The 21901-nt window shown below is 41.3% G+C and overlaps 1 protein-coding gene across 1 annotated transcript; it reads right to left on the bottom strand.

Moving 5' to 3' along the window:
- Nucleotides 1-124: 124 nt before the first annotated feature.
- On the bottom strand, nucleotides 125-16068 carry LOC121645397 (zinc finger protein 395-like). Its single transcript, XM_041993822.1, has 10 exons — nucleotides 15961-16068; nucleotides 12857-13026; nucleotides 9764-9921; nucleotides 9575-9684; nucleotides 8636-8835; nucleotides 8458-8558; nucleotides 6110-6368; nucleotides 5173-5256; nucleotides 2775-2845; nucleotides 125-2208 (listed from the first exon to the last, which is right to left on the bottom strand). Exons 2-10 carry the CDS (start codon nucleotides 13022-13024, stop codon nucleotides 2097-2099), a joined length of 1263 nt encoding a protein of 420 aa, XP_041849756.1. The 5' UTR covers nucleotides 13025-13026; nucleotides 15961-16068; the 3' UTR covers nucleotides 125-2096.
- Nucleotides 16069-21901: the final 5833 nt, after the last annotated feature.

Consider the following 21901-nt stretch of genomic DNA (forward strand, 5'->3'; position numbering starts at 1 on the left):
TTAATAAGAAGGAATTTGTGTTGGTGACAGTTTTCAGTAGACCGTGATGGTCTGAAACTTTCCACCTCAAGTTTTGGTCACATGACCAGTTCTTGTGAATCAGCAGACAAAATGGTTCTTTAAATCAGTTTCTCTGCTTTATTAGAACATCTGGATTGAAATGTAGAAAATATCATAAAACAGATCTGATAAGTAACATTTTTCTAGTTTTTCTCATAAACAAAATCAACATATTTGAGTCTTGCAGCAGTGCAATGAAATGACTTCTGATGTCAGGTATTTGTACCCTGGGCACAAAGTAGATGTGATAAATCCTGTAAATAAACTTCTGTATCAATACTGCACATGTTTCCCGGAGACGGTGGACCTGGCTTCTGCTTCCAAACAAGAAGAAAGGGCTGATGGGAGATTTCACAGTAGGAGACGAGAGAAACAGGAGGTCAAGTTTTCCTCCGAAAATCGTTGCACTGTTCTGATAACCAGAAAGAAGATGCTGAAAAATAAGTGCTGCTCTTCACGGAAATTATACAAAATTATATATAAAAAAGTTCCCAGAGCCAAGAGTTTGTTTTTCAAATATTTCACTGAACTGAAAAGTTTGCTCTAAAACACTGAGACAATAAGTCAGAGATTATTTACTTAAAACAACAGAAGCAGTGTGATAGTTTTCACCTTCTTAAATGTGACGATCTGAAGCCCAAAAACTCAACAAATCAGGCAGGTCCAGCGGCCCGAAGCCGGGTTTCCATCTCAACCTTCATTTCTATTCAGGAGATACGAATGAGAGAAGGTGAACGGAATCAGAAAAATATTTAAAAACTTCCACTAATGAATGAAAAGTTTCTCTTCGGTAGATGATTTGATGTTCAGGAGGAAACAACTCTGAGAATCTGAGAAAGATTAAAATGACTCAGCAGCTGTTTCTGCTCTGAGTCGACAATCTAAACTTATTCGACTTCCGAGGTATGATGTATTACCCCAAAAATTCCCAGAGATTAAACTAATTTTCCTTCTGTGGACGTCCACCACAGCTGCTGTTTGTTTCCTGTTAGAACTACTTCTTCTACTAAATTCCAACCAGCACCAGTGTAGCCTCTACTGCCCCCCTCTGGTGGCTCTACACAGCCGAGTTTATTTACTTCAGTTCACGGAAACAAGTCGGTTACATGGATACAAGTTAAATTCACAGAAATGAGTCGATTACACGGAACGAGTCGGATTCATGAAAACGTGCCAGATTTCAGTAAACCATTCATAAGAACGAGTGAGTCGGCTTCCCAGAATTGAGTCGACTTCATGGAAATGAGCCAGATTCATGGAAACGAGTCGGATTCTTAAAAATGAGTTGGATTCATGGACATGTCTGTTCCTTTTTAAAAGATCCCGTCAGATTGACTGTTGAATGGAAACCCGGCTCATCTCGACATTTTAGCTGCTGATTCAGCTTCAGAGATTTTTCCCTGTGAGCGTTCCCTTTGTCTCAGAAGTCGGATGTCAGAGCTGGGAATGATGATTTATAGGACCAGAACGAGCTCCAGCTGTAGGTCTGAAACCAGCAGAATTTACTGGACGGCCTTTTATCGTCACAGGTCGAATCATGAAAAGACGGAAGCAGCATGCTGACTAGTGGAGGTTGACACCGATTTAATGGCACAGATTTGATCCATTTAGCAGTGATGTTGGATTTAAGGCGATGTTTCTCTGACTTTTTATGACTAAACCTTTGGAAAACCTGACTTCTTAAGTTCAAGTGGAATGCAGCGAGTGTCTCAACAGCAACACAAACCAACACGAGAACGTTTCTTTTCCTTCAGAACGTACGCAGTCCATCACCAAGGAAAGGAAATAAAAACTCCTCAAACCAACCGAATCTAAACGTGTAAAGTCATTTTTAGGACACCTGAGGGGAGTCAGCCGGACATGAAATCTGTTTCAAGCTGCCGAACATCATGACATTTAAAACAACAAATCAACAGAAACATGGTGCTTCTTGCAGAGTAGAAACTAAAATAATTCTGATATATGAAAGTATAAAACATCATCCAGGTGAAGTTCAGCTCCTCCTCAGTCTTTCTTCCTCTCTTCGGCTTCCTCGTTCAGTCGAGGAAGCGCTGGCAGGCTTTCTTCCAGCGGCAGGCCGTGCACCACTGGTCTCTGTGTTCGATGCCGTAAACTTTACGACACTTCTTGGCCTCGCTGCGAATCCTCCTGAATAAATAAAAAGCAGAGCATCAGTGACTTACAATGTTTACGTAATTAAAAAAAATCAGGTTTGTTTTCCTCTTGAAATGGATGGAGCTTGGCTGAAAAGAGTCTAAACCAGGCCTACTTCGGAGCTCTATATCTCAGGCATACTTTTCCTTACAGAGTTTAAACGGGTCACGAAAGATAAAACTTTCACTGTCTTAAAGGACATTTTGAGATCTTTTGTGGTAAATTTCCCTAAAATCCTCTGCACTCTAGCTCATGACATCACACACTCTGAATCTGCTCCTCAAAATTATTCTGAAAATTCCTCAAACTTCTCTCACGTCCACAGTTTGTCCTGTATATACAGAAATTATATATCAGAACGTAGGGATTTTAGCTGGCTTCCATCCAGTCTTATCATCACTCTGATAGGCCTCATGGTTTTCTTTGAAACCCCCTCAGAGCTTTGGTAGACCCACTCCTGACTCCATTAGAACTGGTTATATTTTTTCTCAGCTATGTGTTTCAGCTGTGGTTGTTTTAATGTGATTTATAAATAAAGTTTCTATGGTGGAGACACTGACCTGCAGGGGGCGCTCTGATGCTGCAGCCACTGCTCTCCCACACTGACTGAACGCACCCGAGGTGCCACACCCTGAGGAAGAGGAGGAGGAAGAGGAGTCAGTGGTACTGGCTCAGACTGGTTGTTTCATTGCTAGAGTCTGTTTGGGGAAATAACGTTTATTTGTTGAAAGTCAGCGCTGGAAAAAAAAGGAGATGTCAAGATAAAGAAATCAAGCAGAAAAACAGAGTGAAGCTGGACTCGGTAACGGTTCCAAATATGGGTTTTTGCAAATGTTTGTTTAAATTCACACAAGTATCAAACAGTTTTAGCATGGTCGGCTGGGTGGGGCTGTGTTCATCTCAATCTCGGGTCCTCCATGATCACGATGTCCGGTTGGTTGGCCTCCACCATGTCGTTGGTCTGTATCTGGAAGTCCTACAGGATCTTAGCCCTCTCATTCTCCACCACCTTGGGAGGTGTTTCCATTGTGACCTAGGGGTCTCCAGTCCATGTTCTGCACAGATGTTTCTGTACACTCTTGGTTACAGAGTTCCATGTTTTCTTTGCCTGCCAGTATCTCTCACCCTCTGTGAGGTGCTGGATGGTTTCAGGGGCCTCTTTGCACAGCCTGTACCTGGAATCCTGCCTGGTGTGTTAGACCTGGGGTCCTGCCTGGTGTGGTAGACCTGAGGTCCTGCCTGGTGTGTTAGACCTGGGGTCCTGCCTGGTGTGGTAGACCTGGGGTCATCCCTGGTGTGTTAGACCTGGGGTCATCCCTGGTGTGTTAGACCTGGGGTCCTGCCTGGTGTGGTAGACCTGGGCCTCAGTTGCCCTGGTACTCAAGGCTTGCTACTACGCTGCCATGTATCAGTAATTCACTAAGTTCAGTAATTTTTTTATTTACAGTAAAAAAAGTTACAGATTTTTCTCTAAATCTCAACTTAAATATTAATGTAATAAAATCACAGCATAGCTGTTTTTGCTGCAGTATCATCTGTTGGCCTGCAGGTGGCAGCGCTGTGCTGTGACATGCCGCAGGAAAACATGACCACGTGTGAGGGGGTTTCCTCCTGAATTAAAACTGTGAGGGAGGAGCGCACCCACCCTTCACCCCCCTCCAGGAGAAAACCAGTTCCAGCAGGCTTCTGTGGGCAGAAATAAACAACCCGCTGATGTGCACCATTCAGACCCACACAAAGCACAACTGAATTGAAGAAGTGTGTGTGTTTGTCAGGGAGAAAAAAAGATAATTCCAGGGAAAATTCTAAATTGTGTTTCTGTAATGCAGCAGTAAAGTCCCATCAAGTTGTGAGAATCTGCAGAGTTTCACTTCACACTGCACAACGAAGTGCAGCAGATAAAACAGCTGCTAGCAGTTAACCTGGATCAGAGAGGCCTGCAGAGCAGCAGAAACCACTCGGTCCTTCTCTTTGTCAACAAATGAGCTCATCAGAACATCCACAAGTAAGAGCTGCCACCAGTTACCAGGAGCAAATGTACAAAAACCCAGTCCCAACCAGACGGCGGCCCCCTGGTTCAACTTTCCACAGAGTTTATAGAAATATCAGCTGATGTGAAAAGAAAACAGATTTCATGATTTTAAAGTCTGAAAATTTAAGTATGTGGGATGCTGAAAGTAACAAAAAAATTCTGGTAAACTCACCAGAAAAACTGGTTTAAAGGTGCAATGTGTAAGGTGTAAGGTGTAAGGTGGGGGTGTGCAGATCGGCCCAAATATCAAGAATTATCACTGGTAATGATATTTTTTATACTAGCCTGATACCATCAATATTTACGGCTTAAAAACCGTCATAAATGTGCTAAATAAGGAGGATAAAGTGGCTTTTGTGGATTTGGTTCACTGCACCTATGTGCCCAAAATCTCTCGCTGAGAGAAGCTGATTTTTATAAAAACTTGTTAATTTGTTTAAAACATGAACACATGATTCCACAGATTAATCTCTTTGCATTAACATGTACATTTTGACAACGCTATTAAAAAGTATCGATATTGATGATACCAGCACTTTATTTATCGGATCAATACTAAATTTTGCAGTAGCACACACCCCTGGTGTAAGAATTACTGCCATCTAGTGGTAGAGATGGTATAGTAAGCTGTGAATGTACAGTGGCCTTCAGTGGCCAAACTTCTTCCAGACATAAAGCTGAGTGGATCTGGTGGCCTCAGGGGCAGCGGTGACTGCACTACAGGTAACTACAGGTGTACTGCCTTCTTCTATGGTGCTTTTAAGGTGTTACTTATGCCAAACGGTGCTCTATTTCCTATCAAACAATACGGCAGTTTTACAGCTTCACACATAGCTGTTTGTACATTCAGAGACACTGTAGTAAATTACAAAGTATGAGTAATTAAATAAATTAATAATAATGATGATAATGATAAAAAAAAGTACCTGTCTGCTGCAGGTGGTGGGGGGCGCAGTCAAATGACACACAGGCGTTGCTGCTGGGGACACCATGTGACTCGGGGGTGGAGCCTAAAGGACATTTAAAGCATTAGACTGATGTCATACATTCAGTTTTTTGTTAATAAGAAATGCATATTATGCAGGTTTAAAGCGTTATTTGTGCATGTCTTCAGAAATGAATGCTACACATTTACAAACCGCAGTATGAGAGTAACCAGTAGGGGGCAGTGTAGGAAACAGTTTGGCCAGATCACTGTGTAAAAATGACGGATATTTCAAAGACAAGATGCTGTGCTTAGTCTGGGGTCCTTACAGACCGTCTACGATCCCACAGCTGTTGTTTTATCTGCCGCAATATTAAAGCTAAACACTAGCCTCCTACGCCCCCTAGTGGAACTCTTTGGTAGCAAGCATACTACAAAACCAAGTACATTAACAAGTACAATGAAACCAGGTGGCTATGTGATGTTAAAAAGTAGGTATATACTCCATCTTACTTTATAGATTCTGGCCAAGTGCAACAGCAACCAATCAAATTAGCTAATTATTCATTTTCAAGGTCACCTTGATCTTCCTGGTGTTTACCTTGAGATAACAAAAGGCCAACTTATTGAGATAATGGAAAATTTTTACTTTGTCTCTTTCGAAAATGAACTTTGTGATCTACTCAATTTAATTCAGCTTTATTTATATAGTGCAAATTCAAAACGTCCTCTCAGAGCACTTTCCGGACAAATCTATTCAAGTCAAACCATTGTGATCTAATCAGTATTTCTACAAGCCAATTCATTAAACTCAAACAGCCCAATTAAAAAAAACAAGAAAAATGGGGAGAGAGAAAAAAATAGGCATCAGAAATTGGCTGCTCTCAGCTTCCATACCCACACCCTGCCCTGTTCAGTCGTTTCTAAGCCCCGCCTACCTGGTATGAGTGCTCTGACTGGACCTGCCAGAAGCTGCCAGAGTTGGAGGGGGCGGAGCGACTCAGAGAGCTCCAGGAAGATGAAGCAGGAGAAGGAGGGGAGGGAGGTGAAGAGGGGGAGGAGTTAGGAGAGGTGGGGGCGGGGCCACAGACAACAGAAGTGGGAGGAGACGGAGACTTGGGATGGTCCCATTGGTTGATCTCAGTGTAATAGAAGTCCTCCTCGCTGCGGGAACAGCGTTCATGTTCGCCTCCACGGCTGTGACGGAGGTCAAGGGTCAACATCAGGTTACATAAGGACACAAAAGTTCCCTACATTTTTAAATAATCTACCACTGATTTATGCATTAGTTCATTCATGTATTCTTTTATTTATTTACTCAATCAAAACATAAAAACGAGTTAAATAAAAACAAAAATGTTAAATAATAATTCTATAAAATATGTTGGATTTTTTAATCAGAATAAATTTATTTCCATTTATGTAAATAATTTTTCTTTAATACGGGGAACTAACATGTTGATTGTAAAATAACATGAAAAAATTGTAAAAATACTTCTTTTTTTTTCTATTTTTAACACCTTCACGCCTGGTGCTGCAAATTTGCATCAAACCACTTCTGGCCTTTGTTAATTTTGTTTCTATATATTTGTTAGTTATTGTATTTTATTTTATTTTTACTGTATTCTATTTATTTGTTTGCTTTTATCTGCTCTTATTTATGCATTTATTTCTACATATTTATTTCTTATTAATCTTTACTAATTTTTTGCTATTAATTTAATATTAAATTGTACTTTATTCTTTCAATATTGTAGTTGTATAAAGTAGTACTTTATTCTTCTTTTTGTTATTTGTTTACCCAATTTTTTATGGTATTTATTTTATTTGATTTTATTTTTTTGTAAATAAATTCAGGCGTTCAGGGGTTAAAATGAAATCTAGTTTATTTTTACATAAAATTGATTATAATTTTATTAAAATATAACAACAAAATAGTTAAATACTTTTATTTTTTACAGTGAATCTATTTATACTGGTATGTAATGTACATAAATACATAATGTTGGTCTAGAGCTTAAAGAGGTTCGTGTCCTAGGAAAGAGTTATATGTGCTGATGTCTTTCATTAACATTATAAAGTCAAAATAAATAAAAGGCTCTCATGTAAACGTGGAGGTATAAACTCTGTTTCTAATGTGGGATTTTACGACTTGGTTTTTCACAGTATTTTTCTGGCACACCAGCTGTTGGAATATTTAAAAACATTTTTATTTATTAATTTTTTAATTAGGGTTGTCAAACGATTAAATTTTTAATCAGATTAATCACAGCTTTTTACTGAATCAACAAGAAAAGACCAATGTGTACTTGGGTTTTTCTTCAATTGTTTTCAGTTGGATGAGCACTTTAGATGTAATAATCAATTTGATATTAAATAAAATCAAGACCTTAAAAATCTCATCTGTGCCCCTGTTTTCCTGGTCGGTGCTCCTGTCTGGCCCCCCATCAAAACTTTTCTAGATCCGCCCCTGCATAGCTGAAGTATAAACCCATCTGTCTTCATAGACGTGTGCTTGGCTGTCTTAGATTTTACAGCTGTGTGACTAGCAAACCTGATTAATACTGAAACAGTTATCAGCTGTTATCAACGTGTTTCATTCTTCAGCTGAACCCTGAACCGCTAGTTTCCTCCTTCTCAGCTGAACGATAAACAAATGCAACAAGAGAGAAAAGCCGATCAGCTGATCACCGACAGCCGTCAACAGGAGAGGGAGGGGGAGAGGAGGCTGCCGTGGACATGGAAGAAAAAAAAGAAAAAAAACTACTGAAATTTTTTTTAAAATAAAAACATGTGAGAAGTGCGGGTGTTGAACGAGGAGAGTGTGTGTTAAAACGTCCTCCCCCCACACGGGTGTGACGCCCTCTAACCATCCACAGAGCCAACCAGCTTGTTCCATGTTGCCTCTAGACACCTCCATGTCTCGCCGTCAATTAATGACGGATGCTGCGTTAAACGTGTTCGTTTTTTTACTGCAATTAGTTACATAAATTAGTTGCTGCTGTTAACTAGTTATTTTTCACAGCCTTAATTTTTACAGTTTTTACAGTGTACCAGTGTGGAGATGGTAGATTACACATATTTAATTTATTCTCCCAAATCATGAAGAGGATTTAATCAGGATTAAAAACTGTTTTAAACTCCATTTTGTTGTTGTTGTTGTTATTGCTGTTTTTGTTTGTATTCTTGACAGGAAAGAGTTTCCATACTTCACGCTGAATTAGCATTAGCATGCACGTAGCCGAGCAGCAGCACAGGAAACACCTGTCCATCAGGTGAATCTTACCACAGGTGTGTTGTCCTGATGTGGCGTTTAATGCCCACCACTGACGTCAGAATCTTCCCACAGCTCGGCCACAGACACCTGTACGCCACCTTCAGCGAGTTCTGCGGGAGGAAAGCCACCGTCACAGTCAGCAGACTTTAGTTTTGTCCCCATGTGACCACCGTACAACCCTGCTCACCCTGCGTTTCCGCGGTGCCGGCTCATCAAACAGAACCTGATCCAATTCCATATCTAGACCCTCATCAGGGGGTGTGGCCCTGCCGCCGTCCGGCTCTGTGATTGGTGATGAGGGGGCGGGGCTTTCTTGGGTGTGGCCGATGCTCCAGTAGCCGCTGCTGCCGCTGTCTGAGAGCTCGCCGCAACCGTCCATCGTAGAAGCTGGAAAATGATCCATGAATATGATAAAAACTTTCTCCAGTTACTCTTCCATTTGATAAGAATTTCTGATTAAAGCTGCTGTTCCACATCGTTCTCTCAAGTCTTGGCTTTCAAGAGAAAAAATGTTGTTATTGAAACAAACACACAACAGAAACTATTTCCATGTTTCCACTTTTTCCTCATTTCCAGTTATTCCTGCTACTATTTACCTGCTATCCTCACTAAACCAACTCCAGCTCAGCTGCTTTGTGGCGCCACCGTGCATCAGAAACGTCTTCTTGGTTTTATTCCAGCCATAGAGGAGCATTATTTTTCTTCTTTTCACACACACATAGAACTTTCTGCTCACTGGTTGATCTTTGGCTGCTCCTGATTGGACGTTACCGTCAAGCTAAGCTCTCTGATTGGTGGAAAGTCTGACAGGAAGTGGCTTCATCATCATGTCCAGGTCTAAATAGAGGTCTCTTAGCAACATAGTAGTGATGGTGATGTTTTTATGGTGAAATGTGATAAATAATGCTGTTATCATGGATCATTGTGGATTTACCAGATAGAGTCTCTGAATAAAACTACATTTAGTGGCTGGATTGTAAACCTCCTGGACGGGATAGAAATACCTGGAAAACTTCGTAGATCAGCTAAAGGGTTAAATATCCATCACATTTACCCCACAGAGATACACACCACCGCTCCTGAGATGCTCCTGATGGTAGAAGACATAGAGCAGTTTGTTTTGTACCTGCTGTGTCTGGGTGGGCGGAGCCCTGCGGTGGCGGGCTGCAGGACAGACTACTGAGGACCATGGCGGCCATCAGCTCGTCCATGTCCACTTCCTGTGGACTCCTCCCACTGCAGGACAACAGCAAACAAACATGTTTTAAAGAAAAGATGGAGGTAAACACTGAATGGCGGAAGACAGGAGTCTTACCTTCTGGGGACATCAATGCAAGAGGAGACGGATCGTCTGGAGGACGGAGACACAGAGGAGGAGGAGGAAGAGGAGGGAAGAGATGAAGACCAGGCAGAGGGGTCGGGCTGATCGAGTGCACCCAAAGATTCACCTGCTCCACCACACTGGAAGTACACCTGAGAGAGGAGAGTGTGTTGTGATAGGCTCAGACAGCTGTCAATCAAACTGCTCTTCATCACATTGCCAGGAAACAACAGACAATTCTGGGATTTCCGAGGTGTACCTGAAGTACACGGAGGAAAATCTCTTCACAGTTTCTGCTTAAAAACAGATGAACTTCCTGTTTCTGCTACAGAAATGATGCAGTACAAACTTTATTTAAACTCCACAATTTGACAGATTAAGGTGGTTTTCTGCACTTCAAGGTTTGTTTTTTTATTATTTTTTTAATTTCTCACGTCTATGCAAAGCAACATACGACTGAACAAAACAATGAAAAGCACATCTTAATGCGCCATCATGCTTGAAAGGAGCAGGAAAGAAAAAACTTTCCTAAACATAACACACCAGTAGACGGTTGACAAATAAGACTGAATAAGAAAAGAATCGTCTTTCGTTCTCAGTCATCAGGTTCAGACGCTGTAACATCTTCATGTCTGTCGGATTTAAAGTGGTGCTAGCTAACTGATGTTTAAAATGAAATTTCCTTCTACTGTCCTGATCTTCTGAACTACAAACAAATTACTTCTGCAGACTTTCTGGTAGTACTTTATATTTTGCTTTTACATAACTAATAATGTGTGAAGCTCAATGAAATCTGTAAGTTTGATAAGTGCTGACTTGACAAACATTGAGTTAGCGTGCTCTGGATCTGCTAATGAATCATTTTTATTGCTTTTGTTGTAAAATAAACGATGGCTTTAACATATTTATTATCCCACATTTCCAAACAATAACTTATATGGCGTAAGTGAACAATACAAACTTTATGTAGTATAAACCACCACCAACTTTGCTTTGTTCAAAACAGAAAATTCTGACATCTTTCTTTTAATATGTCCGGTTACCACGCCCAGAGCCCGGAAACCTAAAGTCCATACTGATTATATTACTCTCAACATTAACTCCATCTATAGTCGAAGAAACGCTTCTATCCATTTTTGTTATTTGTGAAAAACCATCATTTAGTTTAGTTGAGGTTTGATGACTTTTTTAAATTCGACCATTTCATTTATTAGACTTTCTGATAGAGCTTGTAAATCAACTCCTGAACAATAAAAGTGTGTGTTTTCAGCCAATAAAACAAACTGTAACAGCTTTGATGCGTCAATGATATAATGACATAAAAGATAAAGAGTTCGGGTCCCAGAACGGACCCCTGTGGGACTCCACATTCAGTCTTCATGCACTCAGATGCTTGATTGTCTCTTATTTAATAAACTGCTTAATTACTTTAAGACTCTCACACTGTATGTTTGCAATTAAGAAATTAAAATAGAATCATCTACAGTCAAAACGCTTTTTCAAATTAATAAAAAACCCTCGTGTATTTATTATTTTCAATTGCAGTTTTAATTGTTTCCACTATTTCCATCAAAGTCAAAGCTGTAGATCACTGACTCTCACCGGTAACTTATTCTTTATAAAATGATCTTTGTTTTCAAACACTAGAAAAGAAGTGAAAGTAGACTCTGTAGGTCTGTAGGTCTGTAATTACTAAAACTTTATCCCCTGCTTTAAAAATAGAGACAACTTTCATTTTATCTGGAAAATGACCTGAATGAAAGATTAAACAGGAACTGAGAGGTTTGCTGACACACGCTGTAGTCTTTTTTACTGTAACCGTAGTTATCCCATCTCTCTCATGTTTACCTTTGCTTTCATTTTTAATTGTTTCATTTCATTTTTACTTCTCCAAGAATCAGATTCCGACACTTTACGGCCTCCTCTCCATTCCCCTCTGCTAGAATGAGCAGTTTAGGTCCCACATTAACAGAACAGAAATGAACTTCATTCGCCGCTTCGTTCATGTTTATAAGCTTGTGATGGTTGTTAATTAAAGGAGTGGGCCGCACCGTGGACGCAGAGCTATTACCTGCTGCATTATGACGAATTTTCCAACTAGCTTCAATATTACTTTTATTTTCTTTCTACTTTAATTATAATATTCTCTTAGCTTGTCTAAATATGATTATCAAATTGTTTTTATAAAACTTCTGCTGCTTTTCAGCCTTCTTAGTTCTAAGTTTGATAAAATCCTCGTAAAGTTTGTTTTTCTTTATGCATTCCACAAATCCTTTGTTATCCAAGGCTTCCTGTTGTCATCACTTTTATATGTGTTTTATTTTTGGTCAGTGCTTATCATAGAGTAATAAATATCTCTTTAAAAATGTCCCATACGCAGCATTTCTTCTTCTACATAAACCCCATTCCACCGCTCTTCTAGGAGGTCTTCCCTGCATGTAGCTAGGGCTTCATCTTCTTCTTCTTTCCTTTTCTTCAGTCAGAAATTACAAATACAGGTAAACGTTCGCTTATATCATTTATTACGAGCCCGCTTTTCACATTGCTCTCCATGACTTTAGAAAAGTTGTTGTCAGTGGAGGTTATTCTGCTCGGTTGGCATAACCTCTGCTATTTAATGCTTTAGACGTTTTTTTTGCTTGGACACATTTAGAAGGTCTTTACTGAAATCTCCACACATAATAAATCATTTTCATTTAGTCTATCCTTTCATTTTTCAAAGCTATTTTTGACCCTGGTTTCCTGCAGTCATGCGCTCCATCTGATCAGTAACTTGTCATATTTCCAACCTTTCTACATTTCAAATCTCCGTCCTCATACAAGCCCCTCCCCCCCCGTTCCTTCTGTTTTTGTTATGTAGCTCATAGCCCTTGAAAAGAACATTGATACCTTCCTCTTGATTTAACCATGTCTCGGATAATGTTGTCAAGTTAAATTTATATTTAAATGTATTCAAATAATCTTCAATCTCAGCTGAATTTGCGCACATACTTCTATAGTTTTGGGTTTGCAGAATAAAAAGACTTGTGAAGATGCGTCATCTCTATTTTGATGTTTTTCTTTTTCATCTTAGTGAACGTTTCTCACCTTTAGGTCAACGTGACCTTTGACCCTGCTGATGCCATCTTGTCTGGCCATTGTTGCCAAGGCAATGACGGTCTTGCCTGTCTCCAGGTGCGACTCAGCTGCCGTACAGGTGGAGTTGACCAGTGCCCCAAAAGGAGAGCGCTTCCCCAGACGAGTCTTTGGTATCATGTCTGCAGGAGAACAGCTGATCAGAAAACAACGGATATCAATGGTGTCATTACAGCTGCAGTCTGAGTGATGAAGACAACTCTTCCTCATCACATTTCAGATTGATGTCCGCTACTACGGAGTACCAAAAGGGACTAAATTCCTGCTCAACGCCGGTGGTTAGTGGTGAAGATTGGTCAGGATCACTTCAGACCTGAATGGGAGTTTTTCTTTAATCTCTTCATAATTAGATCTATTTTCTCTGCTTCTTGTCTGAAATGATATGAAATTTATCTTCACAACTACCAGGGATGTACGTATAATCCTGGTCTCCACAGAACGCTGAGATGTGAGATTACTACAGAAATATCAGGATTAAGGTATTTGTTACTGTGTCACAGTAAATTCACCTGGAACAGTAATAAGTATGAGTAAAGTAATCCTAGGAATGAGTAAAGTAATCCTAGGAATGAGTAAAGTAATACTAGGAATGAGTAAAGTTATCTTGGAATGAGTAAAGTAATCCTAGGAATGAGTAAAGTAATACTAGGAATGAGTAAAGTAATCTTGGAATGAGTAAAGTAATCCTAGGAATGAGTAAAGTAATCCTAGGGATGAGTAAAGTAATCTTGGAATGAGTAAAGTAATCCTAGGAATGAGGAAAGTAATCCTAGGAATGAGTAAAGTAATCTTGGAATGAGTAAAGTAATACTAGGAATGAGTAAAGTAGTCCTAGGAATGAGTAAAGTAATCCTAGGGATGAGTCACACAGGAAGGGATGATTCTTTCCATCAATCAATGGATTTGGGACTTTAGGGTCCATTGATCGGGACTCCAAGGGAAAAGTCCAGTAAAAGTAGGATGGATGGGATCTTCTGGCTTCTTCCCTGTTTTTGCCTGTGAAAAAGCAGACATGTGGTGGCCCATCCTGAACCGAGCCGAACCCATCGGTGGAACCAGGGCTGGTGGAACAGGTTGGTTCTACCTGCAGGAGGCGGGCGTGTGAATAAATCACTGGAAATGAAACGTTGTATAAAATCAGCTTCATCATTTCTGCTGGAAACCAGCAGCTGTGGAGTCGAAACTGACTGAAATCAGGGAGTCAGTCTGGTGTCATTTCCAGTCAGCTGGATACCCAGGAGACCAGTAACTAGCTGTTCTAGCTGGTAAACAACAACACAGCAGATGGATCTAGCGGTGAATGTGTGTTCCTTCATCAGATTTTAAAGATTTCCTGTTAATCAGTGAGCCAGAGTTTCAGTCTACACACACACGGCCGGGCCAAACCAACAATGTCCACCTGGATTTAACTAAGCCAACAGGTGGGAGCCTCCTATTGGATCATTACTGCAGGGTGACCACCTTCCAGCTACAACTAGTTATTTAACCCCAACTAATGCAACCAGCAGCTTCTCATGTCTGAAACAAGCATGTGGAAAGACGTGGAGAAGATGTTAGTCTGGTCCAGAAGGGTCAGCTCATCAGCATCAAGCAGAGAAAACGTCTCAGGAGAAGCAGAAACTACTAGAACCGGGTTCAGAACTCTCCAACCATCATTACAACTGGAAGGATGCATAATGTAAATGACTATAAACCACAGTTTATGATGGTAGTAAAATAACTGCAAATTATGGATGCAAATTAGCATTGTTGCTATAATCCAGCATGTTTACATCTGTCACTGACTGAAAAGATGTTCATTAATGTGCACTGTCCCTATTAACTAAATAAATAAACTCATTTCGTATTGTGGCATATAAATGGGACGTGGGTTGCTGGTCTCTCTGCATTGGTCCTGCGATGGACTGGTGACCTGTCCAGGTGGATCTGCCTCTCAGACGCTGGGATAGGCTCCAGCTTAACCGCGACCTGTATGGTTATCTAGAGCAACGCGCAACACACCTCTATACAAGCGCTTATGTCATGAGCTCTGATGAGGATGTCATGCACACGTTGGGTGTGTCAGCGCCCTCTACAGGCCTGGCATGCACATTGTTTTCACTCTGCTGTCGTGTAAATGCATTTCCTTTTATACACAAGGGAAAATTTGGGGGTTTTGCATGGAAACTTGTAAACAGGCCCTGACTCAGGTACATTTACACAAATGTCTACTGATATCAAATAAACCAGAATAAAACAGAAGCAGAAAAACTTTGAAAGACCTTCAGAAAGCTGAAGAGCTGTTGATCAAGACCACTTTATACAATTAGGCAGAGATGAAGGAAAGAGGACTGGTCAGGACTGGATCAGGACTGGATCCAAATGGCCCTAACATTCTACTTTTCTGTAAATCCAGTTGTGATTTAATAATAAAAACATAAAAGAGTAAAATTGTTCTGCTTTATGATTCTGATCCTCAGAAATGTGATGAAGGACAAACGTAAATCAGCTTGAATGCAAAACAGAACGAGGAGCTTCAGATCGGCGTGTTTCAGAATCAGCTCGACACAACAGACAAAACAAAGTATTTCAACTTGACACAAACATGCCTGAACTGTAAAAACACACACCCATACACACACCCCCTCCACCATCTGTCTGCAGCCAATCACGTCCTACAAATCCTCCACTACAACAGTCCTCAACGAAGCAAAACGGCTGAAATCTGCAGCAGATCACCATCTTCATCATCATCACCAGCACCTACAAGCTTTTAACTTTGAGTGTCACACGCCTCACGCAGCAGAAACACACAGAAACACACACTTCACCGGATTTACAGCCAGAAAACAGGAAAACAGGAAGAAATCTGCTGCTGAGGAGGGAAAGTAAAGAAGAGTATCTGTTTTCAAGCTGATTTTCTCCTCAACTTCTGCAGCCTCTCCCATCACACACACACACACACACACACACACACACACACACACACACACACACACACACACACACACACACACACACAGTCTGAGCCAGAAAACAACAACAAATAGAAGCAGAAAGCAGCAGCTGACACCTACCTGCAACAACACCACCAACAACAGGACCTCCAGCCAGCAGGTCTGAGTGTGTCCACTGCTTCTCAATGGGAACTGGGAGTGTGTGTGAGTGTGTGAGCTGCTGCAGCTCAACCCTATCAGGGAGAGTTGAGCGTCCCGGAAGAGCTGGACTGGATCAGACTGGAATGAAGCGTTGGACTGATGACGGGTAGTTCAGGTTAACTCTGTTAGCGCTGCTTCTGTAAGGCTGTTTTACCTTCTCTCTGCCACATGGGGGCAGTGTTTAAGATTCTGTAAGCTGCTCTTTGTTTATATGCACCAAATTCCAGATAGTCTGAATTCTGGAGTTCTCAGATTACACAAGGGATCGTGTCGACAGCACACTCCAGACATTTACGTTTACTAAGAAAAGAGCCATATTTCCTGCCTGTCCCACCAAATATCACCGTTTAAACCTACATGACTCCTAAAAATAACTTAGAATAAACTGTTAATTTTGTATTGCAGTTTATGTGTCATGACAAAAGAAAATACCAAACCATACCAGTTTTCTCACTTTTCTCTCGCTCATTTCCAGCTTAGTGCTTTTCAGCATCTTGGCTCTGGACACGTTTTTCAGCAGTACTTGTTTTGTTTTTGTTTAACGTATGCGTTAGTCAGTATTATTGGAAATGAACATGAATTAATCTGTTCATGTTCATCTAGAGCCAGAGCAGGAGGGTTGAAGAGCCACATCTGCACCATGAGAGCACCGGCCAGTTTTAGTGATAATGGTAAACAGATATTGACGCAACTTTTCATGAACAGCCCCTTTTACACGTACTTATCAATAGCAACAACCCAGTTATATATATGCTAGAAACACACAGAACATATTTAATAAAGACGACAGTGGAAAACAGGTGGTACTGGGTGCAGCCATCTTTAAATCTGGAATGTCAGGTTCTCTGCAAGCTATCGGTTCTCCAGTGATTTTTGGGAAAATTTCTTCGAAAATGCATTTTGAAGACAACTGGAACACACAATTACAACTACACATGTGCAAAAAACTGCATCACGTGTTTTATGTCTTTCATTAAAAAAAGACGTAAGCGATGCCGTCAGAACTACAGTAGAAAAAAAAGCAGCAGAAAGTCAGAGTATGAGCAAAGAAAAACAGTCACATGTCGTCTATTTAGCAGCTTATGGCTCCACATTAGCAGCTAAGGCTGAGACTGCAGGCCGAGGAGGTGCCCACTGTACAGCCAGGCCCCTCGTGAATAAAAGTCTAGCTCCACCACTGACGCTGACGTGGGATAAGTTTCTGACATGTCTGTGACCACTCTGTGAAATATGCTTTCCCTGTCGACCGAACGGGCTCCGTATGGTTGTTTAGATCCAGAAACTTCATCTCAGAAATTGTTCTTTTAGTATTTATAAATTAAACAAGGATAAATGAAATATTCATGAATTAAATGTGTATTAATTAAGTATTCATAAACTATGAAACACGGGATTTAAACTTTGTTGTCGAGTTTTATCTTCTTCAGAATCTACTAAAGATTCTTAATCCGGATCCGCTCCGGTTTTTCCCAGCAGCCAGCGCGCTGGCTCTCCAGCCGCGTAGTAAACAACAGTACCACGTGGGGTAGAGCTGGACACTGATTGGTGGAGATGCGCTATGCACTAACACACCCCACTGAGGTCTGCTGTTGATGGACTGCAGAGATCCCCGTAGAACTGGAGCTGAGGTCCAGAACCGCAGCCGAACCAGAGGACGGAGGATTCACATACTTCACATTTACATTAATAAATGCAAAAATAATTAGTAAAAAAAAAAAAAAAAAAAAAGCACTGAGAGCTGTAGTACTGCGGCTGCGCACTGAATCACTTCAGACATGAGCTGCGCCGCTTCCAGAGCGTGTTCAGCACGTGCAGCAGCAGCTGGGTGTTGTGGTTCTGTTAGATTCGGTTCTGCAGAACTTCTGCAACAAAGAGCAGCCTGCGGGGCGGAGACTCCGCAGCAGCAGCGTGAGTGTGTACGTGAGTACGCACCCTTCCCCCAACACGCGCCACCGCGTCGCGCTCGTGAGCTACGTGCAGATTTTGAAGAGCTCCTTTTAAAGGAGCAGTCCCCTTTTTTGTCCTTCATGTTTGTGAATATTACTGATCAGTTTTTACCTCTGATGCTCAGACTGTTTCTGTGGCAACAACTTCACATATTGCCGACATGTTGATCAGTATTATGTTAATGATCAGTTAGTCACAACATACAGAAACATTTAAGAATTAAATGAACTCAGCAGTTCTATCTATCTATCTATCTATCTATCTATCTATCTATCTATCTATCTATCTATCTATCTATCTATCTATCTATCTATCTATCTATCTATCTATCTATCTATCTATCTATCTATCTGTGGAACGTGAGTAATGAAACAGATTAATGTAAAATGAAAAAGGTAAAAGTCTATTTAAAATGAAACATGAAACGTGACGTAACTGTTGTGTGTTTTTGTTGTGGAGGAACATGAATGTTCCACCATGAATTCCTTGTTACTGTGCAGGTGCAGCTTTTATCTGTTTAGTTTTACATTCAGAGGTTTGTGTGACACATTGACAATTCATTTATAAAACACTCTTTTAATATACAAACATAAAATAGTAAAAGGGGCAGGATTTTAAAAGTTCCTTCTTTTCTTTGCTCCTTTCATTAGACCTCAAAGATTTAAAGGAAATATCTGGAAATGTTGATTTGTGTTTTGTTGTTGTTTGCTTTTCTTTTTTGTTGTTGTTCACCTCTGTTTTATTTATCACAGTTTTCTCAGTCTTAGGTCCCTTTTTTCCACTTTGTTTTCTTTTATGTTAACAAAACTAATCTGTTTTTTATGTCCTCCACACAGTGTTGATTTGATTACAAAAACAGTCCTTGTGTGTCAAACTTTCCTAAAACACCTTTCCATGACGTACCAGGATAAGCTGAGAGCTACGGAAGCTGAGAGGTTCCATTTCTACAATATATTTTTTAAAGTAATGATATGGAGATAACAGTTTGCTTTTATTACATACACATAACTGGTTACAAGCTTTATTTTCTCGAGCCCAGGAGATAATCCAGCAGACGTTTTAGTGTTTTACAATTTTTATTTTTCAAATAAAGAAAAAAAAAAAAAATCTTGCTCCACGGAGCCCAGAGGCGGCCACCTCACCCCCCAAAGGCAGAGGGCCCGCAACATGCCTAGGAGGACCAGGCCCCCCCAGACAGCCACCCGGCGTAGGCCAGCACACACCCCGATGTTCCAGCCGCACACCCCGGGAACCAGGGTGCTATTGACCTCCCCCCCCCCACTTACTCTAATCTGCACCCCATATAACCCCACACTCACACCCTCCCCTGTGCCGCACCCACAAGCACTCACCATCACACAGTCACGTCACACACAACCCACCCACCATGCCCCGTGGGGGACACCCCAGGCAGACCAGCGAACAGCAAGCCCCAAGCACCCCCCCCCCCCCCCCTCGACCCAGCACCCACAGAGCCAGCAGCCCACCAGCGCATCCACCCCGGGACCCGGCCCCTGGGGCAACCACCTCCCCCCGCTTGCCCCCGGCCACACCCAGGGGGAACAGGGGTGTGAGAGGTCCCCAATACCCTCTCCCTCCCCGCTCCTGACTGTTTATGAAGTGTGTGTTGTTTGCAACTAAAATTGAGGGGCAGTGACCGCAATGAGCCGGGAGCCGGGCCACCTAAGGAGCCCCGCCCGACATGCACCGCCTTGCACACTCCCGCTCATCCTAACACATACATGCCTCCTCACCCCCACCCACACAATATAAACACTCACACAGCATACAAACCCCCCACTCTTGTGCTGCTACTGTTTATTCTGACTGAGAATTTCAATAAAAAACTATGAAAAAGTAAAACTGTCAAGCTTCTCATCTGGTTAACAATCATGTTTCTATTCAGTGTTTATCTCCACAAGATTTTTAATGTAATTAAAACTTAATATAATTTTTATTATCAAAACTGACACTGGTTATTTATGTGCTTAAGAAGCAATAAAAAGTCAAAAAGACTTTAAAAATGCCTTTGACACACTTTATTATTCATGTTTAAATCATGTACAAAAAACAAAAAAGTTTACATTTTTGCTGCACAAATATTATATATATATATATATATATATATATATATATATCTATATATATATATATATATATATATATATATATATATATATATATATATATATATATAAACAAACTTCCAACTGTCTGACTGTACACACACATCATCTTTATCATCGTCACCATCTGTTTTATCCTCTGATCAGCTGATCTCCATCTTCTCCAGCCTCTCTGGTCTGTATCTGAAGCTTTCCTCTCCAGCATCAGGTGTCCTCTTCATGGTCTGTAGCTCTCCAGGGTCTGCATCAGGTGGACTCTTCATGGTCTGTAGCTCTCCAGGGTCTGCATCCTGGTGGACTCTTCATGGTCTGTAGCTCTCCAGGGTCTGCATCCTGGTGGACTCTTCATGGTCTGTAGCTCTCCAGGGTCTGCATCCTGGTGGACTCTTCATGGTCTGTAGCTCTCCAGGGTCTGCATCCTGGTGGACTCTTCATGGTGTGTAGCTCTCCAGGGTCTGCATCCTGGTGGACTCTTCATGGTCTGTAGATCTCCAGGGTCTGCATCCTGGTGGACTCCATCTCTGCTGCTGCAGCGTCTCTTTCCTCAGCTGATCGTCTTCTTCGTCTTGCAGACCTGCAGCGTTTGTGGGTGGAACTGATGTGTCCTAGAAGCAGGAATGGTGAACAATCTGAGCCTCCATCATTTCTTAAGCTGGATGACCTGCAATCACATATTTGGTGTCATTAAAAAACTAGTTAACACTGGATGCTTCCATTACAATCTGAACCACTTCATCCAACCAGTTAACCATCCAATCAGGTCTCAGAGCACTCTGGGTATTTACCTGCATCTTTAAAATCATTCACTCTGTGACGTTTTTATATAAAGATGATTAAATAAAATAAACACTGATCAAACACAAACAGTTGAACCCATTTCTATTTCCCTCCCTCTTCGCCTCTAGTTCACAAGTGAAGTTAAACAATGTGAATATAGCGACTTTAAAAAGCTAAATAAAGCTTATTCATTAACATCACTTACACAATAAAAACAACAGCAACAACAAAAACTCTCCTACTTGCCTTTATGAAAATGCCGACAGCAAACACATATGAAAGGTGGTGGAAGTGATTCCGTCTCACCGCTGCGACCGGCCGTCCGATGCCTCCACTGCACCATCAACCTGCTGTCCAAAACCTCTTTTAAAAGTGGAAAACCAAAAAAAATCTAATGTTGTGGCTGATTTTCTTTTTTGTTGTGTGACTTGGTATGGCAGTCTTTCACACAACACGAGACTCCAATTTTATCAAAGATCATAACGCAGCAAAGACGATGCACAGCTGTTTACAACGAGGATGCAACCAACATGGCGATCGACTGCGGCTATCCCGAGCGTGATGTCAGCTGACACAGACCGATAAGAAGTTCACTGCAATAGTCAAGTCTGGAGGAGATAAAGGCGTGGACCAGCTTTTCTGCATCTGAAAGGGAGAGAATGGGGCGGAGTTTGGAAATGTTCCAGAGGGGATAGAATGAGGTCTTGCAGAGTTGGTTGGTATGGAATTCGAAGGTGAGTTGGGGGTCCATTTTTAAACCAAGATTTGTAACTACTGACGAGAGAGGAATACTGGAGCCAGAAAAGGTTATGAGTGATGGTGACTGTGTGGGTTGGAGGTGGAGTGACCCAGGGAAAGGTATTCTGTCTGGTTTGTGAGGACGGGCAGTGTCAGTGAGTCCAGTGGTGAAATGGAGCCGGTTTATTAGGATATCATGGTCAGTCATGCCAAATGCAGCAGATAGGCCCAGGAGGATGGAGATGACATTGGTAGGTCATTTGTGACTCTTA

Source organism: Melanotaenia boesemani, chromosome 1 (genome assembly GCF_017639745.1).
Source record: "Melanotaenia boesemani isolate fMelBoe1 chromosome 1, fMelBoe1.pri, whole genome shotgun sequence".
In the NCBI taxonomy this organism is placed as follows: Eukaryota; Metazoa; Chordata; class Actinopteri; order Atheriniformes; family Melanotaeniidae; genus Melanotaenia; species Melanotaenia boesemani.